The 18741-nt window shown below is 51.4% G+C and overlaps 1 protein-coding gene across 5 annotated transcripts in view; it reads left to right on the top strand.

The window, feature by feature from the left end:
• The first annotated feature begins 289 nt into the window (after window positions 1-289).
• The window catches only part of SATB2 (SATB homeobox 2), a 136116-nt gene continuing 117664 nt past the window's right edge, over window positions 290-18741 (top strand). Inside the window, exons 1-3 of one of the 5 annotated variants that reach the window (XM_030952607.1) lie at window positions 290-483; window positions 7040-7118; window positions 10658-10876. In XM_030952607.1, coding sequence (XP_030808467.1) covers window positions 10708-10876 — 169 coding nt within the window. In that variant the 5' untranslated portion in view covers window positions 290-483; window positions 7040-7118; window positions 10658-10707. The other 4 variants (XM_030952609.1, XM_030952608.1, XM_030952610.1 and 1 more) reach the window with 4 other exon arrangements.

The raw sequence follows: 18741 nt of genomic DNA, 5'->3' as shown, positions 1-18741 counted from the left end.
AGCCAGAGCTCTCTTGAAAGCGACTTAGGAAAAGCACGGGGCTGAGAAACTTTGAGAAAGTTGGGCAAATTCGTCCCTTTTGTGTGAGGGGAGACTAAAAAGCCGCACGCCATGACCCCCTCTTGAGTGAGAGCACGCACGGGAGCCGCTGCAACTCCGCCTTGTCCTGGCTGCGGAGGGAGATGCTGCAGCCCCAGAAATCCCGCCGTATCTCATTCAAAATAGGTTGATACGAAGTCAAGACGCTAACAAACAGGCATTCCCCGGTAAACGCGCGCAAAGACGCCTCAGAAATCGGGAGGCTGCCGTTGTTTATGTCCGTCTTAGCGAGGAGGGATGTGCAGAACTACTAAAGCTAAAGCATGTGACACAATCTTCAAAATGTGGTAGCTCCAAGTTACCACCTCTTTATTACTTATACAAGCTAATAGGTAAAGTGACTTTTACCTTCTTTACTTGAAGGAGACACAAAGAAGCAGACAGGTAATTCCGCGCTGCTAATTATTGTGATGTGATGGGTAGGGAAGGGAGAGGTTGTAGTGGAAAATGGGAAGACCGATTATGAAAGCTCGCAGTTTAGCTAGTAGTGACCATTTCAGACCTCATGATTATTTTTTCTTAAACTACGGATGCCAATATGTTAGAAAATCTGGCGCCTTATCTGCCAGCGAGTGAACCCATTTATTCTGTCCGAGAGCGTGTTTTGATAACAGGCTTTTTTTTTTCCCCTGTGACTGATTTGAATTCTCGCCTAAATGTTAGCGTTTTAAATTGAGTGTTTAGCTGTTGCGCTTCAGGGTGTGGAGAGAGGGAAGCGGTAGCTCTCTCGCTCGCTCCTGGGTTCTGCGGTACCGAGAAAGATCGCACTCAGTGCCGAGAGCGGAGCGCGGAATTTGCCGTCTGCCGCGGTGAAGTTGCGGTAGTGTTGCAGTTCCGCTTGTGTGAGGCTTGCCAGGCTTAAGGCAAAAAGTGTCCCGTATACAAAACGATCAGAATATTTACAGGTAATTGTGACTGTCAAATACTTCGTTGCGTTGACAAAGCGCAGAGATCTTGGAGCGTTTCGTCTTTCGGGGGCTGGGAGGTTGCGGGGGCTTGGGACCCCTGCGAGGGGCAACGGCGCGGGCCCGTTCGGCCGGGGAACTGGGGGGCTTCTGGATCCCAGCGAAACGCTGGCGAGGAGGAAATAACAGTGTCTTCCCGCAGAGACGGTGTGGCTGAAGGGCTCTTCCTGGGGCAGAAGTGCAGCGGTTCACAGAACAGAGTAAGTGAGAGCTGCGGTCCCCACTGGGGACAAACTCTCTTGTTAGATGCTGATTTAGTTGGAGCGATTCCGTGACGGGGAGCACACGAGCACTGCGGCTGCTCTGGTTTTATAATGGGATTTCAAACGGTGGATAACTCTCACCCGTCCTTTTACAAACCTGAAATTTGTCACGGGAGCGCGCAGACTGCGCGCTGGCCGGCGGCCCCTCCGGCGGAGGGGGGCGGGGGTAGAGGGGGCAGGGCGGCCGGGGGAGACGCAAGGGCTGGAGGAAGAAGAGACTTTAGATGGAATTGCTCTCGCTGCTTGACAGCGGTGCTTGGCGACAGCGGTGCCTTGCCTGGGCACGGTGGCCGCGCACTTGCCTGGGCGCTGAGGCCGTGCTGCGGGGCTGGGGAGTGGCAGCCCCCGCCGGCGGCCGAGCACTTGCTTCCGGCCCCTTCTGCGCCCGGCCTGCTTCTCAGGAACGGGGCAGGGGTGGCATGGAGACAGCCTCGTCAGAGACTGTGAAGCAGAGGGGTATCAGCGCCGCGGAGCCCAGCGGGCGAAAGGCGGGCAGGGTCAGGGTAGTATCCTCAGTTCCCAGCTGCCCCGGTATCTGCTTCTTAGGCTTCTGCCTCGTTCCGCCGCATCGAGAAGCCACGTCCAGGTTGAAGGACGCCGCCTTGGCAAAGCTACCGGGGCTGCCTCGGGCGGCGGGCCACCTTTTGGCCACCCTTTAAGGTGCTGGGAGCGGGCAGACAGCCCCGAACCCCGAAGGGGCCCTTTCACGGGCCAAGTACAAACTCAAGCCCCGAAAATCTTTTTAAGTGTTGGCGCATATTGCCTGGCAAAGTTTTGAGGTCGCAGGAAAAGACGATAGGATTGTTTGCAGAAGGAAAAGCGACAGGATTTGGCCCTTTCCTGCCCCTGGGCCCCATGTGTGACCCCTCTGCAGACAGCGCCTTGCTGCGCCCCGTAGGTAGCAGTACAGGGTTTGCGAAAGCCTAAAAAGCCTGAGCGTTGCCCTGTCAGCTTTCCATTTGCGGTGATTCCGCCAGGGACAAGCCGGGTTCGTGGCGCAGCCGGGAGGATCTGAGCTACCTTCTTGCAGGAGCCAGGCTACGGGATATTTGCGGCTCATGTGTATTAGGATGCGTTTCCTCGATTTGTTCGAAGGCGTTTTCAACCTTTATAGTTCAATAAACCCCTGTTGTTTATCTTCACTCGAAATCCCCTTCACTGTCTGCCCCCCCCTTTTTTTTTTCTAAGCAGATCTGCAGCCTTCAGTTACTTGCACACAAAACTCTAAGCCTTCAGCCGGGCACCCCAGCTGCCGGCCGGGCTGTTTTGTCACAGGCTGCCCTGCCTTTGGCTTCAGCCTAACGGCGGGGAGCGAGGGCGGGAGTTGGGGGCCGGCACCGGGGTCCCGTGCGGTCCCGCCACCAGTCTGCTCCCTGAGCACCATTTCGCGTGGCAGGAACCGGCGGGTACTGCTGCCTTGTGCCGCAGAGCAGAGGGTTCTCCCTAAGCATTCACTGGAGTTTTAATTAAAACGGGCGTACGCAGATAAGACTATCTGTTGAGAGGCAAAGTTTGGATTTAGGAGGAAAACAGCATCCTGCTCTGTCCAAAGGACAGTCGCTAATGAGCGCCGCGTCCTGAGAGCGGCAGGGCTAGGGCTGAGCTCAGCCCGTTGGGAAGCTCACGGGGAGGGGGCTCGGAATCGGCTCTGTCCTCCTGGCTCTGTTGAGCTCCGTACTGTCATGTGGTCTCCGCCGGCCGTAGGAACTCGGAGAGCGCTTGAGCCCTTGTGAGGCGATGGTGTCCAACCTGGGCGGGTGATGTTTTTCTTCTAGGTCGGAGCCTGGCGGGGCAGCAAGGATGCTATCTTGCTAATTTATATAAATCATTGTTATTAAAACGATTCGTGCCTCGGGATACGAGTCCTCAGCCCAGCACGCTCGGCATGTCCTGCGGAGCTCCGCCGTCACTCATTCTCGCCGGGCGAGAACGCGGTTGGAAGGGAAGAGCGGGCTTCCCCGGACCCCTGCGCCCGTAGGCACATTTGGGGTGTAAAGGCAGGCACTGGGCTGCCTCCCGCGCCGAGGGTGGCGGCTCTGTGCTGCAGCCCCTTCCCGCATTCGTTCACGCCGCAGCTCGGGCAGTGCGCGGCAGGGGGAACGCTCGTTTCCCGTCCCGGCGCCGCTCGGAGCGGCCACCTCGGGGTGAAGCGGGGGACACCGCCCGGCCCGGGGCAAACGGCACTGGAGTGGCCTTAGGCTGCGGCGAAGGAGCAGCCGCAGTTGGTGCTCGGGTGGAGGGGCTTGTTAGTTACTTCTCTCTCGGATCTAGGGAACTTTCCTTAATTGCAACGAAGGTGGCAAAACTCTTCCTTCATCTCCAGCTATAAGCTGCTAATTTGAAGGAAAAGAGCCACAGGGCACAAACGCCCTGTGGCTTGTGCTCTCGGTCTTGTGCTCTCTGCTCCTCACAGTTTACAAATCTACACAGAACTATTTTAAAGAAGCCATACAATACTGAAGAATCTCGAAGTCTGTTAAGGTGAGGTGGGTCGATGAGCTTGATATCTCACGGAGGAAATCCCTTGCGGTTAGCATTGCAGCGTTGATTGTGGGAAAACGCAAGCCCAGGGCCAGGGGGAAAGCCAAGATCTGGAGACGTGTATGAGGAACACGGGAAGCTGCAGATCGTGGTGGGGAGCCGGAGGGCAGGAGAGAGCCTAGCGGGACTCCGGCAGCGGCCAGCTCAGCCCCGCACCAGGCGTCCAGCCGGCCCGGCCTGCCGGTGAGCCCCGCTCCCCGCGCCCGCCTCGGCCGGAGCTGCGCTGCCTCCTGGGCACCGAAATACGGTGTAATAGCGTGTTACGTGCTACTCGGCTCCGGCCGAGTCGTTCCCTTCCCTGTGTACGTCTGGCTGTAGAGATTGCTTCTCTGTTGTCCGCAGCTCCTTTTCCATATAAACCAGCGTTAACAGCAAAAGGCTCATTAATAAAACTACTGGGGGGAAGGATGGAAGCGCGGGTAGGTCTGCAGAGATACTGCTGTCCCGAAACCCTTTGGTCGGCCCTCGGACGCCGTGAAGACGCTTTGGATTTGTTTTTTTTTTAATTATTTTTGTTATTCCACTGACACAGCACGAACCAGCCGCGTGGATCCCGAAGGGGCTGGAGGCAGCCGGCGGTGCTCAGGGGATGCAGAGCCCCGGCTCTTGGGGGCCGAGGCATTATGCCGCAGAGCCGGGGGACTTGCCCGGCGGCCCCGCGGCCGCCGCGCTCCCCCTCTGGACAGCCGCCGTTTTAGGCTTGGGTTGCAGGGGGAAAGCAGCGGCTTGTGGCTGGGAAAGGACGATGGCCGGCGCAGTGGTCCCGCCGGCACTGTCGGCTGGAGCCAGCGCTTTCCCCTCGAAGTGATGCGGGCAGAGTCCGGCTCCTCCTGCCACTGGGCTCAAGGACATTTTCGTTTCATTTCGGCTTCCCCTCGTGAACCTGCCGCCCAAAGAGGGATCGCGGTAGTGTGGAGGGACGAGAACCCCTCCTACGGCGGCAGGGTTAGATGGCTCGTCCCCGACAGCGAGCGCTCCGTGGCGGGGCCACCCCGCAGCGGCGGCCTGGCTCCTCGGCTGCCCAGCGCCTTTCCCGGACCGCGAGGGGAGCGCGAAGAAGGCGCGGCTGGGCAGGAGGTCGATCCTTACGCGCTGCCCATCGCCGGTTTGCCTGGGCCACCGCTCTGCCCGGGCCGGGCCGCGGGATAGGAGAGGGTGTCGGAGCCTCGACGGCATGTGGCGCGGCGGGCAAGGTGGCAGGGCGGAGCGGCGCTGCAAGGGCCGAGGGCGCAGCGGAGGGCGGCGGGAGGGGCCCGCTCGGCCCGCGGCAGGTGCTGCGCCGTTCCCGCACCGCCGGGGCCGCGGGCAGGCGGGAGCAGCGGCCGCCTCGGGCTGCGCCGGCGCCAGTGCCCGCGCGATGGCGCTGTGCAAAGGCGAAGGCACCGGGACGGGTCGGGCGGGTGGTCCCGGCCGTGGCCGGCAGGAGCGGCCGCGGGCTCGGGTCCCTCCGCGATGGAGCCCGGGCCAAGCGGAGAGACTGGAGCTTTCGCCTGTGGGATCCACTCTCCCGTCTCCTCCTGACCGGGCGTCCTGGCAGTGCGGACTACAGCCGCCCCCCGAAGGGACCCGGAGCTGCCTCGCCGGTGCTGGGGGCCATTCCCCTCCCATCCCGCCGGCCGCTGTGCCCTCGTGGCAGCCCGGGACCTCTGCGCTTCGAGGCAGTGCCCGTGGGCGGTGGGCCCGTGTCCCCTGGGACCCCAGTGTGCAGCGCCGGGGACCTCGCCTGGGCCCGGGCCACAGCGCTCAGCCCCGGCCGAGCCCCGCGGTGAGGCTGTTGTCCCGCGGGCGCCGCGGCCCCTGGGAAATACCGGGTGGAAGGGGGAGAAAGCAGCAGGGAGGAGAGCGCCTGGCGGATCCTGCCACGGGGAGAGCCACGGGGGCCGCCTCTCGGCCCCGCTGCGTGGGGCGAGAGCTGCCCCGGCCCGGGGGGCGGCATCGCGGGCAGCGGAGGCCCGGGAGGTCGAGGCAGCCCCGGCTGCAGCCGCCCGCCTCTGAAGCCTGTGTGGGCACAGAGCCGCGATCGCTTCCATGCGTCTTGGCTTTAAAAGCGGTAGTTAATGAAAACCAAACCTTTCCAAAGAGGTGTTTTTGTTCAAAATTTTTTGGTAATCAACGACTGAAGGGATCCGCAAACTTCAGTAACAAAGAGCGCTGGGCACTCGGAGCTCATCCACTCCTGCTCCCATCAGAGTGAGAGAGCAGAAAATTCTCGCACCGGAGTTCGTGTAGAAAAAGAAAAATAGGTTATTAATATTATTAATATTTTTTAAAATTGTTGTTTTTTTAATTGCGACATTGAAGACGGGTGAGGAAAGCAATGAGAAATAATCACCTTTTCTTTCCAGTGGAAATAAGGACATGTGAAAATCATGCAATGGGGGAAAGAAAGTGTTTGTAATTCGAAACAGAGAGAAAAGTCTTTTATTGGGAAAAAATATGTAAAAGAAAAACAAGCATCATACTTCATAAAATCCGTATAAATTAAGTGATGTTTACAAAACAGAAGTTACCAAACAACATTTATATGAACTCGATTATGTTTCCCTCAGTTTCACTAAAAAGCCCCTTCGCTTTCACGTCAAAATTTTCAAATTATTATGGCTCCCGATTTCAAAGTTATTTTCTTAGAGTATTTTATGTAAACATTCAGTTTATATATACGGACTAAATACATATTCGGTAATCCTGATATTCCAGTGAACGCAGAAATGAGAAACCAGCTGCCGGTGGAGAAAAAAACGAAAGCAAGAGAAAGGTGCAGGGGATTCATTGCAAATGAAGCAATCGCTACATATATATTTAAATGTATTTAATTGTATGCATTATTCAAATGCCCTTCTGACTAGTTTAATAATTTAGAATCGATAGTTTTCCTAAAAACTTTATAAAATATTTACACTTAATAAAATATTAATCGATTAACAAGCCAGTTGTACTCTTATAGGAGCTTTACTAAAGTCCTGTAATCGCGCTGTCGCCACACGTCTCCGCTGTTAAGGAAAGGATCACTGACAAAATGTAAATGAAGATCTTCAGACGGTGGTGTTTATAAAATACCTCATTAATGGGCTTGGATTGAGTCTCTCCATCCATCCACATCATCAGATATAATAATAGTAACGAATCAGACAGGGAAGATCCTGGCTAAACCATTGGCATTTTTTTTTCCAGAAGTACTGAAGTCCTAAATCACCAATTCTTCTAACTTTCTGGCCATTGATCCTCGGGCATTCGTAGTTCAACATCAAAGGTAAGAACAAAACATTATTCAATTATTCAATAGCTGGTGGAAAACGTTAACTTCCATGTAAGAACGTTAACTTCCATACTGCTGAGCTTTATCAAATGGGGAGGGGGTGGGGGGGAAGGGAGAAAAGTTAGATAGTGTTATTTAAAAAGAAAACAGAGTTCTCCAAACTTTGAGGCTCGTTTCTGAGAGGGAAAGCAGGAGACCTGCCTGGCGGCAGCCGCCGCGCTCTCTTCTCCGCAGCCTGCGCGTACCCGGCACCGCCGCTCGTTTCTCCGACCGCTCCCGGAGCCCCGGCCCCGGCGGTATCCCGGCCCCCCGCCCTCGGCCTTCCGCTGCTCCCCGTATCTTCTCTGGCTCCCCCCGAGTTCAGCCGGCGATGGGACGCGGCTCCCACCCGCGTTCACGGCTTGCTGTCCCGGGGCAAGGCTGGCCCCGCGTCCAGACTTCGGCGGCGGGTCCCGCTGCCCCTGCCGAGGCGGGGAGAGAGACACGAGTGCTTCGGCCGAGGCGGAGACAGTCGCACTTGGCACTGCTTTTCGGGGCCGGCCCGGAGGTCGGATGTGCAACGAAGGGATGATTTCTCTTACCCTGCCCGGGGATCCTCTGCTTCTCCCGGTACTGTTTTCAGGGGCGGCCCGGAGCTCACCGGGACAGCCGAGAGCTCGGGTGGGCCGTCACTGCCACTCGGAAGGAAGGAGGGGAGCAGCGGGACCGGCGGCAGCGATCTCCTGTGGGGACCTGACCCTCCCGCAAACCCCGAGGCAGCACTGGGAGGGCTGCATGCGGGCTCGAGGCAACCACCGTTGCCCGCCCTACTGTCCCCGGGCGCTTACGGGGAGGACGAAGATCTGTCACCAGGGCTGCCCGGTGGCCGTGATGCTCCCGCAGGTCCCCAGTGTCGCCGTGCCCGGGACGGGGGGCTCCGCTCCCCACAAACCCCCCTTTTTTTTGACCCTCCGGCGCCACCGTAAAAGACAGAACTCTTAAGGGAGCACGGCGGGGAGGGCGGCGCCGCGCAGGGAGCCAGCCGCGGACGGGCGGCGGGGGAGGCGGCGGAGGAGGGGTGTCGGGGCACTTTGGGTGCCCGCCGCCGCCGGCTCATTCCCCGCCGCCCGTCCGCCGCCCGCCCCCCCCGCCAGAAGGGATTCCCTCGGTCCACCTTAACGTGGGTCTCGTTCCGCCGCCGGGCGGGCGGCGAGGGCTCGGCGGCGCGGGGCCGCCGCTCATTCCCCCGCGCCCCCCGGGCCGGGCAGGGGGCGCTGCGGGTCCTCGGGGCGCCCGCGGGGCATGGCCCCGCCAAGAGACGCGGCCACGCCGCCGCCGACCCCAGGGAGCGGCGCGGTGCACCTTGCATCAGAGAGAGAGGGGACTGCCTGCCTGCCGGGTGACCGCTCGCTGCCCCGGGACTGGTGAGGGGCTCGATCCCGCCGCGCTGCGACTTCCCGGCCGGAGCTTTGCCCGCACCACTGGCTGCACTTAGGTAGCGCTGTCATGCCCTACCCGGAGCTCCGCTATTAAATAATTTAGCGGCGGCAGCAGCAGCGCTTTCCTGCCCGCTTGTCACCTTCTCCCGGCCCCCGCCATCAATTATTCAGGACCATCCCGGTAAACTGCCTGGAGCCGGGCGCGGAGAACAGGGCGACGGCGGGGCCCTACCTGGGGCCGGTCGCTGGCTCTTGGAAGCCTGGAGGAAGCGCGACCGGCCCTCGGGGCGGCAGCCCCAACCGCACCGCGAAAAGTTACTGTCGCCTCGCCCCGGCCGAGGGAGGTTGCGGGAGGATCCCCGCCGTCGGTCGGTTCCCAGGGGACGGGGGTGGGGGGCAGGTGGCAGGACGCGGCGAGGTCGCACCACCAGTCCAGACCAACCCGGGCGTCTGGACTGAATGCCGGGGGCAGTTTTGCTCCTCCTCGGTCGGTCCGGTGTCCCCAACTCCCACTTCCCCACCATCCGCCCCCCCGCCCTTCCCCTTCTCCCGGCTCCTCCTCCTCTCCTTCCCTCTCAGCCCTCCCCCGGCCCGACTGCCCCTGCCCTTGCGCCTTTCTGCCCTGGGTCTCTCCTGTCACCGCCGCGTCGTCCTGCCACGCTTCCCCTTCCCCACCCAGCCTGCCCTACGCCCTTCCTTCGCGCAGCACCACGCTCCTTTTTCGCGTGCGAGATGTATTATTTATTTATTGGTGTTTAATTTCCTGCCAGGTGGGTTTCTGCCTCCCACCCGTGCGCGCAGCGGGGCCGGGGCTCCGCGGGGCGGGCCGGGCCGGGAGGAGGTGGGCTGCTGCGTGCCCGTCTGTGCCCGATCCGAGGTAGCAGCGAGACTTGATTTTTGCGGGGGGGCGGGGAGGGGGAGGGGTGTCAAGTCGAGGAGGGGTGGCGATGTTTGGGATGCACAGCCCTGGGACGGGAACGCCGCGCAGACAGACAGGCAGACACACACACACAGGCGTGCACATACACCAAACCCGAAAGCAAGGACAACCCCAAAAAGGACTCACTTTGCCTCGATGACTCAACGCAACTAATAACCGTTTCTCTGCTCTCTGTGGCGAGTCCCTCCTGCCGCTGCTGTCGTTGGCAGAGGAGGGAGCGATTGAAAGTGACACACGGGGGGCCGCCGCCGCCACTTCTCCGCGCCGCCAGGCACTCGCCGCCGCCGCGGAGCCGGGGAGAGCGGCGCTCCCTCCTCTTCTCCTCCCCCTGTTTCCCCCGGTATTGATTTTCTCCGCTGAAGGTGTGAGAAGTCGGCTCCCTCTCCCTTCTCTTCTGCGCCGCAGCCGACGGCCCCACGCCTCCCCGCCCCCTCGTCCCGACCTCTCCGCTTCGCTCGCCACCCGGGACCCTCCGGGACGGGGCTCTACCCTTGCCGCCCCGCGGGAAACCGCCCCGGCCCCGCCGCCTCAGAACCCCCGGAGGAGGGCGAGGAGGGGGCTGGGGGTGGGGGGAAGGAGTAGAAGCGAGGAACGCGACGTGGGAGAAGGAAACAGGAAAACTTTCCACCCTGGATTCTCTACTTCTGATCCATGGACAGAACCCAACTCAGCCAACTTACAGACAGACTATAAGCAGTAAGTACAGCGGCAGTTCGCGGGAGCCGCTCGCTAGAGGCTTCCTCGCCAGCAGCCGGCTACTCCGTGGCTGCACAGCTGGCCGGCGCGGGGGGGTTGTGCCAGCGGGGCCGTCTGGACTGGCAGCCTTCTCCCCGCGGCCCCCGGGGGTGGGCCGGGACTGTGGCCGGACCCGGGGCGCAGCACCTGGCTACGGCAGGCGGCTGGGCTGCTTGCCTGCCGAGCGCGATGGGAACCGGGGCGCAGCACTGCCTGCCCCCGCCCGCGGCAGGTTGGCGCCGGGCGGCTGAGGCGAACCGCTCGCTTCCAGCGGGGCCGGCTCCGGCGGCGGGAGCGAGGCGGCATCGCGCCCGGCCGCTACTCGCCGGGCTCTACGGAGCTGAACCGCTCTGGAGACGGGCATCGGGGCCCCGGCCGGGTGAGCGGGGCCCGGTACTGGCCAGCGGCCACTGAAGCGCCCCTTGTTTCTCTCGCCCTAGGTCCGTGCTCCTTCTACTGCGACCTGCCAGCGGGAGCAGCGTCCCCGAGCATGGAGCGGAGGAGCGAGAGCCCCTGCCTGCGGGACAGCCCCGACAGAGGCAGCGGCAGCCCCGATGTCAAAGGGCCCCCCCCCGGGAAGGTGGCCAGGCTGGAGCAGAACGGCAGCCCCATGGGCACCCGCGGGAGGCCCAACGGCGCCGTCACCAAGCCCGTGGGAGGTAACCGTGCGGCCGCGCTCGCGGCGGCTCCGCCGCCCGGGGCGCGCAGGGCGGCGGGCCCGGGGGAAGCGTGTGGCGGGCGGGTCGGCACCGTGCGCGGAGGGCCCGGCAGGTCCGAGTGGCGGCTGGAGGGCTGCTGGCTGTTTTCCTGGGCAAGCATTTGGCTGCTCGGCACCGCTGCGGTGATGGGGATCCACGGGAAGACTTGGACCGGGCGTGCGGCTCGCAGCCCTCCGGCATTAGAAGGCCGCCTGCCGAAAGAGGCCACCCCGGGCCGGGCTCTGGCCGGGCAGCTCTCAAAAGGCGAGGGCCGATCCTGCCGGAGGGTAACGGGGTGAGTGCGTGCCCTGCGCTCGGCGCTTTGTTGGTGCGGATTGCCCCACGGGCATCCCCCTGCCCCCGTGCAGGGCACGGCAGCGGCCGGGCGGCGGGCCTGGGCAGCGCTTGCAGGAGAGGGCAGCGCCTCCGGCTTGAGTGCGGGCGGTCGGGCTGCCTTCGCGGATGTAGGTGACACCAGTTAGGTGCGTTAACCCCCACCGTCACAGCTTTAAGAATAGGGTCACCCGGGTGGGAAAAATGGTAGCGTTTATGGTTGCATTTTGGGATTTTATTTTTCTTTCGGTAAGTAGCATTTTGTAGGAGTTGTTGTAAAAGAGGATAGGGCACGTGTAAGGTTAGCTCTTTCAGCAAATGTATTGAGCATTAGTTTTGCAGTTTTCCTGCGTTTCTCTAGAATACTTAATCTTTCCTACTTTACTATCAAGTTGCTGGTCAGTTCTGTGTTAAGAGCATGTTACGTGCGTGGTTGCTTTTCCCCTCCTTTTGTTCCAAGCAGGTAAACTTTCCAGTCACTTCTCTTAAATGCCTTCTTTTTTCCTCTTAACTCTGATGCTGACGTGTTTAAGACAGTGCAGCCTCGTGTTAGGAAAAGTATATTTGAAAATATTGAAATTAACCAGATGTTGTGAGGAGAATACTGCAGGAAAGGCCACCAATAACTTTACGTTAAAAAAATCCTCTGTATTTGTGTTTTAAAATGAGCAGAGCAGTAACACATAATTGCACTTGTTTATACACAAGGAGTTTGTGTAGCTGGCATTTCGAGAGATACACTGAAATGGTCGTCACATGACTCTCTATTACGTGAGGTTTATTTAGTGATTTTACCATTAGATGCTTGTTTTAGACCTCTTTGGCTCAATAGGCTTCCTAATTACTGAAGTTTGCTAAGGAGCTGCAGATTTTATTTTAAAAGCGTAGGATTCATTTATATACCTAATGAAGGGTAAGAGAGCTCACTAGTTTTTTTTTATGTTTCTTTATATCTAGTTTTTAATCCTCTTCTCTGTGTTCTTCCAATGTATGGAAAAACAAGAAGCGGCTTTGCAGTGAAAGTCTTGTAATACTGTTTCACTTAGAAATTGGTGAAGAAATACTTTATTGAATAATTGTAAAAAGGAACTAGTTAATCATATAAAAAGTAGTGTTTGTAGTTTTATGTGCCTTTTTTGAGACTTGGGCATTAAAGCTGCTTGATTTTTAAAGGAATGTTAGAATTAGAGCTGAAATATTTGTCCATGGGGCATTTATAGAAATATACTTTAAGAAAGCTCTTTTGAATGTTTTGGAATATATGTTTACTTTCTAGTTGCAGCTGTATTATCCAAGAGAAATTCAGCAGCCTTTATAGTTATATTGGTGGTTCAGCCTGAATCTGGCCTATTAAGCTGTGGAAGATCTCTTCCACTTAAGAAAAATACTTTCATTTCTGAAAGCAAACTTTTAAGAGCCTGAGTTTTCATTCATTACTCTTCAGCTCATTTATAAAGGTATTGTAGACTGGAGTGTAGAAGTGTGGGGGAATAAGAAATGCAGGAGTAATTTTTTTCTTTTTTTCTTAGCTGGTGTTCTTTAAACAGTCTCAGTCTCTTTGGGTTTAGGTTGTTCATAATAAAGGTTATTCATTACTCCTTATTGATACTGAAAGCAAGAAAAAAAAAATTCCTTTCTGAATGCTTACCTAGGTTCTATAATACTCAATACTAAATTAGTTAAGGCGGATTTTTTTTAATAAGATAATGGTGCTGTTTAAAATTGATTTTTTTTCTCCTGGCAATACTCTTACAATAAATCAACATAGCTAATTTCCAGATATTTTCCTTCTGCTCTTTTTCAAGTTTGATCTTTAAGAACCTGTTACGATCGAGTGATCTTTTCCTGAATGCAGATCACACCTGTTTCAGGTATTTTTGGAAGTCTGTATCTTTGCAGTGATTACTGTGGTCTTAGTAATTTTTTCACTGGAGTTGTGAAATGCCTCTGTAGACATTTGTGGATGGGCTTACTTTAAATTTACTGGCAAATTAGTATAGAAATTATTTGAAGTAAATACTGATAGGGACTCTACTACTATTGTGCCTAGAGTCTGACAAAAAGGAAACTACTGAAAGTCATAGTGAAGTGACATCCAGGGCTTCAGTTGCCAGTGTTTCTGTTTATTCTTATTTCTTGGGCTTTAACAAGTGCTAATACTTACTAAATGTGAATTGTATTTAGGACAGAAATGGAAATACTTTACAGAAAACTGGACACTATTTCAGTTTTTTTGTTTTATTTTAATTTCATAATCTGTATCTAAAGATTTTGAAAGCAACGCCAAATGCTAGCAATTCTTTTTCTCATCTCATTTTGGGCCTTAGATATGTAAATGCTGAAATTCCTTCCTATTTGTCAAGTGGCTTTTTGTTGTAATAATATCAGTTTCTGAAGTTAATCGTGAGAACAGAGCAATAAGCTCTCAACTATCTGGAGCTATGATGAGTGTGATGACCTTTGGTAACCAGTTTTATAATCGTACTGTTTGCTGCAATTATTTTTCTAGTGACTTCCCTGAGAAATAGAGAAATATAGTGCGATTGGTGTTTCTAGCTTTCTCAATAGTTTTATGAGTAAAAAAGTGTTTTAAAATAAGTTTATGTAATGCCGACAGAAAATCAGTTGTTCTCATGAGAAATTTTGTGTTACGACTTTCCTGGTTTTTTATTCCTAACATGAATGTCCTTAATTCAGAGGGCCATTACAGCAGCTATAATAATCTAGTGAAGGTCACTAAAAAGATAAACGAGGTCTTAAAGGTTGTGTTTAATAGGGGATTTAAAAGTTTTGGTACTGTTTACAATGTTGTTAGCGTCAGTCCAATGTATTAGAGTCCAGTTTTGGTTTGCCTGACTAACCCAGTGCTTCTAAAATATTACAACAGTTATCTGACCAGTCTGTTTTAAAACCTGTATGTAATAAAACACAAGTGCTCAGATTTTAAGGAGTGTAAGGTTCCTTGGAAAAAAGACTAATATCGCTTTAAAAAACATATGAAGCCTGGGAGAGAGTTTAGAGCAAGCAAGAGCACTATGGTGTTGACAGCTTTATATCCCTGTTGGGTAACATTCACTTACTAGAACTGGCGTCTCCTCTCAGTTAGTAATTCACTCCATAAGGATTAAAAAAAAAGAGGGATGATTAATGACTAGGAAACTTACATTTACAGAATTGTTGATTGCAGTTCGTGAACCTGTTTGTGTAAGAGTGGATGTGCGTATATATATGTGTGTGTTGATTTGAAGAGTGTAGAAAATAAGCGTCAAAAGCTTCTGAAAGCAGCTTAAAATGCCAGTACGCAGAGTGAGCTGTTCTGAAGTTTGATTTTGCTGAAAAAGAGGCATAGAACCAAATGATAGCCAAGGAAGCATGTTCAAATTTGAAACAGGAAACGATGGCAAAACATTTTTTGTTTAGATGAGTTTCATGCAGTCTGATAATATGTTAATTTAACTGTTAAAAACTGTGATTCAATTTGCAAAATATTAATGGAGGGAAAAGCTTTTGGGCAATTCAGCCAAAGTGTATGATCAGGATGTTAATCAGTAGCTGTAGTTAGGGAGCTCTTATGAAATCAGATGTAACAGAAATGTGGATGCAGTGACTCCTCGGAGCGCTGCTGCTGATTGCTGTGAGCCCCCTGAAGTTCAGTGGATCGTGGTCGTGTCTGCTTAAGTGTAGCTGGAAATCAGTTTTTATATATCTCTGGGGTGACAGAAACACAGGCTGATGGTTAAAGAGCTGTTTGTCAAAGTCCGTTCTACATATTTCTGTAAAAATGTGGTAGGGTTTGTACTACCTTTTTATCTTCAAGGCACTTGACTGGAGCAAAAATTCACTTCTGTGCAGGTGGAAGAATATAGCCTGATCAAATTTGCTCCTGTGTTCTAAATGGTTAGTTAACATGGCGTCCTGAGCACAGTAAGGAAGTGTGTTTCACTTCTCCTTAGGAATTGAGCAAAGTGAAAGGTTTAAGTTTTTGATTCCTGCCCAGATCTTAGATGAAGAATACCTTCCTGCTGCCTGAAAGAAATATATGGCTATTGGAAAGAATTAAGCGCGCTGAAATACAGAAGCGTGAAAGCCGCAAACCCTTGTTAGTTTCCGGAACCAGCATAGATGTATGTTTTATGTTTTACGTTTATATTTTATGTTTTATCTGTGGCTGCATAGTGGGAAAATGTTGCTTTTAATTTTATATGATTCAGTAGGGATTTGGAAGAAATGTGAAATCTTGCATTTTACATGTTTCTGATATATAATGAGGAAGAAACCTCTAACAAGAGTAGTAACAAAAGCAAGACAGTGATTTTTTTTTCGGGACTGATTGTTAAAAATGAGTGTCTGGTATTTTTGCTGATCTTCACCCCTATCTCCCTTTTCCAATCAGGCTATATCATGTAAATAGAACAAACAGAGCAGTCATTCCTGAAGGGTCATGCAGTGTATCAGCTATATTTTTGCTGAAGTAGAAAAATAGTCTTCCTTTATGTGTTTTCAGTACTTGGTCTGTTATTAAAATAAAGACACAGTGGGTTGAAGTGCGTGTGCAATTGAACATACGCATTAAACAGAATATAGAGCATCCACCCATTCAATGACCTCGACATAATTTGATGTTTAGGGTAATTTTGGAATCCTTAAGTTGCATCTGCAGAAAGACACCAACAATTTTGAATTCAAGATTTAAGATTAGTGGTAGTAAGATTTTTTTTTCTTTCCCCCGCAACAGTTCCTAAGTGTTTCAAGTCATCTCTGTGCTTCTTTTCCACACCCATGGCCATGTTAGTTAAATGCATGCTGTTATTCTTATCATAAACCAAAGCAAAGAAAAAGCAACCAACATAATTGAAATTATCCATATTAATTCTCTGTTTACTCCTCCCTTTTTAAGTTGGGTCCTGCTTTTTCTTGATCTCACTGGGATAGAACATGGTATATTTACTGTCAGTTATTTATAGGGCAATTCTTTGGCAAACTCACCTTAACAGGAAGTTTCAGTGACTCCCCAGAATTGTTTTTTGTGCCTAAAGAAGATGGCAAAATCATATTAAAAACTAAAAAGATGCCAATGAGGTAACATATTTTCAAGAAATTAAATAGTGAATTATCTGCCACTTAGAATTTAGATGAAGAGTTCGGACATCAAAGGAAGGCCAACAGTATTAACCTTTTAGTATTATGAAGAAACACTTAGAGGTAAAGCTTGCAGATTCCTTTCCCAAATACCTAGTTTTGTGGAATCCTTATATACTATTTAAATACTCTTCCGATGCTGAATATTTTGTCTTGATTTAAAAATAGAAAAAACCTGGCATAATGCAACTGTAATCAAGTCATCATTTCAATAGACAGCTATGTCATACCAAAACTTTCTAGTTTGTAGCTCAGACTTTCAGATGGTATCACTTACTTTAGGATTCCTTTAAAAGTATTTGAGTTTAGTATTCTTCATGGAGAGGCTAGCCTGAATATTTATTTTTGCAGTTACTTTCTATTATTGATGTTTTCTTTAGAGCTGTCTGTGTGGAATGGGGAGTAAAAGGGCCACAATGGTGGTCTGGAGCTTAATAAAATACTTGAACCAGAAAGATTTTTGTCACTCGCGTTGACATAGAACATGGTAATATAATATGACAACTGTGGTGCTGTGAAATGAAGAGTTTTATTGCAGTCATGTATTTATATTCACCAAACATCTGTGTGACCTGTTTAGGAAAATTCTTATTTTTGTGATTGAGCGGTCCTCAACCTGTTTTTAAATCTTATTTTTAAACTTTTCAAAATAGCTGAAAAATCTGTAAAACTTGGGAAGATTTTCTTTTGAATCCCAAATTGCAAGGCATAGCTAAGTTAGGCCTTTAATTACTGCCCCTCATAATTTAGTTAAATTAGTAACTACTGCTGTGTTTTTCAGATTAAAGGCTCAGTTTTTCAAGGTATAAAGTATTACCAAGTCCCTTTGAATTGATAGGACGGGGGTTTGTTGGAGATAACCTGTGCCTGATTCATACTCTGTAACTACCAAAGGAGCGTGCTCTCCTTTTGAAGCTCGCAGTGGCTTTGAAACCAGCCCGCTGTGTTGAACAAGGAGCCAGAGCCCTTTCTAGCTCTGAAAAAATCTCCTTGTGGTAATTGGTTCCTACTGTACCAAATGTCTGGGGTCAGCTGCATCAGTCCCCACAGTGGCATGTGTCACTAATGCAGATGTAAGAAATAGTCACAGCAGACAAAAGGCAGCTGAGTATTTGATGGCTTTTGAGAAATGTTTTGTAGCCTCTAGCGATACTAAAAAAAATTGCCCTCCAAGAAGCTTTGTACTTGTTGCAGAATGCTCATCAGCAGCGTCTCTGCTGCGGGGCTGCCGACAAATGAGTTTACATTGATTAGTGCTATGAAAGACACAAAATACTCTGTGCCATTTCATTTGGGGCACTTGTTAGCCCTCCTAGTTGAGGTTCTCATGGCCATTCCCAAGTGTTGACTGCTTTAATGTGTGATATGTTCTCAGCCAGCAAGGCATGTTGTCCATATTGTCACTATTCTATAGTCAGGGATTTATTTTTTTTATCTAGAGTCCATGCGCTTTGTATGAAAGTACGTACTGCATTTGTTGAGTATATCTTGTCCCAGTCTTCATTTGCATTGATCTGAATATTGGTAAAGGAAAAAATATTTTATATTGCCAGTGTTATTTCTTCTATTTCAGGGAACTTTAGAAAAAACATGAAACAACATTTTTAGTTGTTTGGGTTTTTTTAAAAATTTTTAAATTTTTAAAAATTTTAAATATATTTGATAGCTCTATGAGTGTCCCCTGAAGATTTACAAATATACAAGATTTTGGCATTTGTCTATTAGCAGTTTAGAGCTGCTAACATTAAAAAAACTCTTACAAAAGATGTTTGAAAGGTTTTGTTTGTTTTATTGGTTAGTGCTTCGTTCTGCTTTGGGTTTTTTAAGTGCAATTCTTACTCTGATTTTTAAAGGTGTGAATGTTGATGTTGCTAGTATCTGAGGACTTGTGTAAAACCTCCTTCCAGGAGGCACTTCTACTTAGAATAAAACTACACAAATAATTTACAGATAGTTTAAAAAATTAAGTGCGAGCCCTGCATTGTTGTTCTGGTAAACTGGATGCTAGGGCAGGAATACTGTGTCTGAACTCAAGATATATTTTCAATTTCTTGTCAAATGCTGAATGATTATTGCTGTTTCATGCAGTGATGTTTGGAAAAAGAAGATTGTCATTATTTGTAGAAACTGTATGAAAGGAACAGAACTTGAAGAAAAAGGACAGGTAGCTCTAGATAAGAATCTAAGCATATGACTTGTTTTCTAAATAGAAAATTATCTGGCTAATTATCTGGCTAGAAATGTTTCGTCATTGTGCTCTAACTGCTGTCCTTGTGTCAGATGGACATGCAATATTAAACAATTTAAGCACAACTGTACCTTGTTAGTAGCAATGTCAACAAGATAAAGAAGGT

The sequence above is a fragment of the Camarhynchus parvulus genome, chromosome 7, assembly GCF_901933205.1.
Source record: "Camarhynchus parvulus chromosome 7, STF_HiC, whole genome shotgun sequence".
Classification (NCBI taxonomy): domain Eukaryota; kingdom Metazoa; phylum Chordata; class Aves; order Passeriformes; family Thraupidae; genus Camarhynchus; species Camarhynchus parvulus.
This window is presented reverse-complemented; position numbering and strand designations above follow the sequence as displayed.